Below are 4,933 nucleotides of genomic sequence, written 5' to 3' on the forward strand. Positions count from 1 at the left end.
ATAAAAATTTCAGCTTATTATTATGTTAAAATAAAATAAACACTTGCCCTGCAAATATTGTACAAACGTTCAAAACCACTTTCAAGGTTCTTTAAACACCTACCGCATAAAGTATCGTATATATATTTACGAAATTGTACTTCATTAAATGGATCATTGATACTTTTTTCTGAAAACACAATTTTAAAGAAAGTTAAATAAAATATAAAATAAAAAAGTCGTGTAATGATACATTTTTAAATAGTCGCAGACAAATTATAAGTTATGCAAACTATAATTAACAATTATAATTTATTGAACAATTACAGAATTAAATTTATAGTTAATAATGCATAAATGAATTTATATATGCAATTAATTAAATATAAGTAACATAATAAAAAATTAGTTATAAAATCGACAACTAAAAAAATACTAATATATAAATATTACACAAGATGCACTCTGTATGCAGAATGCATATTGTGTAAAAATAATGATACCTTCACAAAGTTGTAATGCATAATAGCATATGTAAACACCGCAGTTGTAACTATCCTTCTGTAAACAATGACTTGGGGCTGAAATGACGGTTGAGTTTAAAATGTTAAATTTTAGTCGAAAAAGGTCTTTGGCAACAGCAATGGGTTTATTGTGTGATAGATTATTTGGCATAATATTGCAATGGAGTGGATCAAGTACAGTTACTTCTTTTGTTATAACTTTTAGATGTATTAAAATCCAATGAGAATTAGTTGGGTTAAAAGACTTGTTCTATAACTTTAGTATCAACATCTCTCCATAAAAGCCGTAAACTTTTTGAACAGCTTAAAGCTAATGCTTCAGCTGGACCCAAATATTTCATTAAAGGGTACCTTTTTTCTAAGCAATGTAGAAATCTTCCTATGACTTCATCTTGAAGGCAGCCTTTTTGAAAACCTGGAGTGCTTTTTTTTAAATTAAAGGAAATGTCAGATGGTATATTGTTTTCTAATGTCAAAAGGGAAATAAAAGATATTTGGTGAGAGCTATGTCTAAATATATCAATAAATTTAAAAAATAAATAAATATATATATATATATATATATATATATATATATATAAATATATATATATATATTTATATATATAAACAAACACACATATATACGAATAATTTATATTTTACACACAAATATAACTAATATACTGAAGGAAATATAGTTTATTGTTTTATTTACTGTCTAATATATTATCCATTACATCAAATTAACTTGAATAAGCAAATTTATTTAAAAGCTAAGATATTCGTAGAAAAATTGAATAGTAGCAAGTATTTGAAAATGTATTTAAATAGCTTACGTAATGAGAGTGTTGGTGAAGTCACAAGTTTCAATCTTATCGCATATTATTGTACTTTGTTTATCATGAATTTGATCAACATGTTGCTAAGACAATTTTAGAACTATCTCTTCTTTTTGGTTTTGTGCAGGATATTGATATGGTTTTGTTTCCTTTTTCCTATTTTCTTCTCTTGTTCTCTTAAATTTATTAGGCTGCCATTGATTATCCAACTTCTTATTTGGTTCAAAATTTAAAAGGTTATTGTGTGGCTTTACAGGTATCTCAATTGAATTCATATTTTTGATGGCTTCAGCTTGACTGATCATTTCTTTCAGTTGTCTGTTCATTGAAGGAAGTTGCAAATTTATTATCATGGGATGAGAAATTAATGTAGATATTTCATCAATATGTTTTTGAAACCTTTCAGTCTCATTAATAAATGTTTGTGACTTTTGCTTCACTTGATTATTACCAGTATTAACAGCTAAAGATACTTTTGTGCAGTTTTTTTCTTGAGTTCTTAAAAGAAATGATCGTAACTTATGAACATGCTTGCAAAGGATTACGATGTTATTACAATTACACCTATATAAATGCTGACACAAACCATTACAGGCGGGATTTAGACATGATTCTAAACACAAACTTGCCTTACAAGTGTCGGTTAGAATGTCAACATTGTATGTTACATCTTTTGATTGACTCTTAACTGTGTACTGAGTTAATAAACATTTAATAATACATTTATCTGAAGTCAACATTCCTTTTTCATGTCTTTTTTTGTACTTTTTTGGGAGAGATATTGTTCCAAGATAAATGGTGTCTCTTTTGTGGCACCAATAACTATCTTTCTCGATTGTTAAAAGTAAATTGATTAAATCGTCTAACCTTTTATTAGGTCGTCTTTCCATATAAACTGTTTTCAATTTGTTATGAAATGACTCACATAACATATTAGTATCAGTGTCAGCATGTTGAAAGTTGTGATAACAAGAAGCCCATTTTATATGTCGAGGAGCATAGTATGTAACAAAGTGACTAATGAAGTTAGGACATTTATGCTCATATGCCTTTACAAAACCATTCATAGTTGAAAAAAAAACATCAGGGTTTTTTTCGTCAATGATTGTCTCTAAGATTCTATAAACTTCTTCTTGTAAATTAGATGGACCGACTAAAGGAAGTTTATTGCGTCATGCACGTTTTACATGCCATTTGCATAGCAAGTGGCGCACATTTCCAAAAACATTATTAAAAGAATTCCAGCCTGACAAATCATCATCTGTCATAACAGCATTAACTTTTACAGAATGATTGCATCTCCTTTTTATTTCCTCTAAGAATGGTGTTATGGTTTGTTCATCTGCATGGTTAGAAATAAGAAAAGCTACTGGATAACCCCTTTTAAAATAATTTCGAACTAGTAAAGTTACAAGAGGAAATGCATACTGATTGGTACAGTGTGTAGCATCAATACAAACAATTTGTGATGAATGCTTTTTAAACATTGATAGTTGATGCTTTGTTTGTATACCAACCACAAAGGAATCCTTTTTAAGGTCAAGGTCGTCATACACTTTTGGGCCGATAACAGTTTGCTGTCCTTGTGGCTTATAAACCAGAATGCTATTAAAATCTTCAGACTTCAACTTTTGAACAAGTAAAAAAGTTGAAATGCTATCATAAGGGTGAAGCTGACATTCCTTTTTTACTGCTCTGTTGATATCAGAAATATTCTTTTTTGTAAGAAGATGTGATTTAGTTAAAACAGCATCTTCATCATTTCTATTTTGTCTGTCTCCAAAACTTTCCTTAAGATCACAATAAACCATATTTACAGGTACAACTAATGATAATTTAGCAGAAATATTTTTTTTAATATTACCTGGGATAGGTTGGTACATGGTATTTGTAATATTAACACTGTGGTTATGAGTTTTGATATACTGCACATTAGTGACACCATTTTTGTTTACTGTGACAACCATTCTAGCAGGGTAGAAGGCATCTGATTTAACACTCCCTTTGTAGTACCTTTTATTAGTTTTTCTTGCTGGTTCACTAACAGAGCAATGACCATCATTTTGACAAATAAAATAACTTGTTTTTATATCTTTTTTTATATTTTTTCCAGTGAAAAAACTACCAGTTTGTTCACTGAAAAAAACACAACTATTAAGTTCCTCCTTTTCCTTCCATGCTAAGAATTCAGATTCTGATAAAAAATTGTAGGATTCTTTAGAAAATATACCTTCATGACATTCCTCTATGTGTTTGATAAGTTTGACTTTTTGAAAAAATACTTGGCCGCAGTCTTGATAGTGACATGGAGTTCTTTTATCTTTGGATTGATCATCTCTAAAAGTGGTTTTATGTACCTGTAAAGCATGTCTTTTCATATTATCTTTTCTTGTAAATGACATCATACAAGCAGAACACATAAACTAAAAACAACAATTTTTAATTAAGTCTTTATATACTTTAGTTACTTATTGACATCAATTAAGTATTTTATTCGGGTTTTTTAAACTGAATTTCTGTTAAACTATTCAATGGATCAATTGATGACAATGTTGAAAAAAAAATAATGTCATTTTTGTTTTTAATTCACCACAGAAAACCACTAAAAAGTTTCATATTATCAACAAAATGGTTCTTTTAACTATTTAATTTTGAAAAGGGGGGATTTACTCTCATATGAAAAAAATCCTTGAAAGAGGAGATTTATTGTTTAAAAAAAACTTGACAAAAGTAAATATTACTCTTACAACAAAAACTTTACAAAAGGGGAGAATTACTCTTCCACGACGCCAAATAGGTTAATTTTATTAATAAAATGATTCTCTTTAATAATTTAATTTTGAAAAGGGGAGAATTACTCTCATATAAAAAAATCCTTAAAAGAGAAGATTTATTGTTTTAAAAATAACCTGATAAAAGTAAAACTCACTCTTAAAACAAAAACTTTAAAAAGGGGAGGATTACTATTACCACAGAACACTACCAAAAAGGTTCATTTTATCATTAAAATGGTTCTTTTTAATAATTTAGTTTTGAAAAGGGGATAATTACTCTCATATAAAAAAAATCTTTAATTTAAGGATTTTTTTATATGAGTTTTAAAGCTTATAAGAGGAGATTTACTTTTTATGGGACTTACTCCCACTATCGATATTACATAACAACTCAAAAAACTAAAAACCTACCTTCATAAGGATTTATTTCTGCAGCATTAACAAATGATAATTTATCACTAAGCTTGTTAAACACTTCTTTGTTTAATTTCACAATAAGTTTATTTACTTTAACAACACCAGAAATTCAAAAACTTTACTATTCACGACAAATTTTCAAGACTAAAACATGCGACAAACTTTATGCAGGTCAATTTACGGGCTAATGTTTACGTCAGGAGTATTTCTCCCCTACGTAATATTCATTTTATGTAGCTTACCTACACCACTACATGGCTGGGTTTTTATTCTTTGACACCTACTAGGTGTCGAAGAATAAAAACCCACCCATGAAAATAAATAGTATATACGTATATATAGATGTTATTTTTTTAGAAAAGGTTGCACTACAATAATATTTTTAGGGACGTCGTTTTGCTTAAGAAATTCTTAAGCA

At 28.3% G+C, this 4,933-nt stretch overlaps 1 protein-coding gene across 1 annotated transcript; it reads right to left on the reverse strand.

Moving 5' to 3' along the window:
* Positions 1-1,501: 1,501 nt before the first annotated feature.
* On the reverse strand, positions 1,502-4,682 carry LOC136081736 (uncharacterized). The gene is made up of 2 exons (XM_065799631.1): positions 4,510-4,682; positions 1,502-3,747 (listed from the first exon to the last, which is right to left on the reverse strand). Exons 1-2 carry the CDS (start codon positions 4,513-4,515, stop codon positions 2,497-2,499), a joined length of 1,257 nt encoding a protein of 418 aa, XP_065655703.1. The 5' UTR covers positions 4,516-4,682; the 3' UTR covers positions 1,502-2,496.
* Positions 4,683-4,933: the final 251 nt, after the last annotated feature.

This window comes from Hydra vulgaris, chromosome 06 (genome assembly GCF_038396675.1).
Source record: "Hydra vulgaris chromosome 06, alternate assembly HydraT2T_AEP".
NCBI lineage: Eukaryota > Metazoa > Cnidaria > Hydrozoa > Anthoathecata > Hydridae > Hydra > Hydra vulgaris.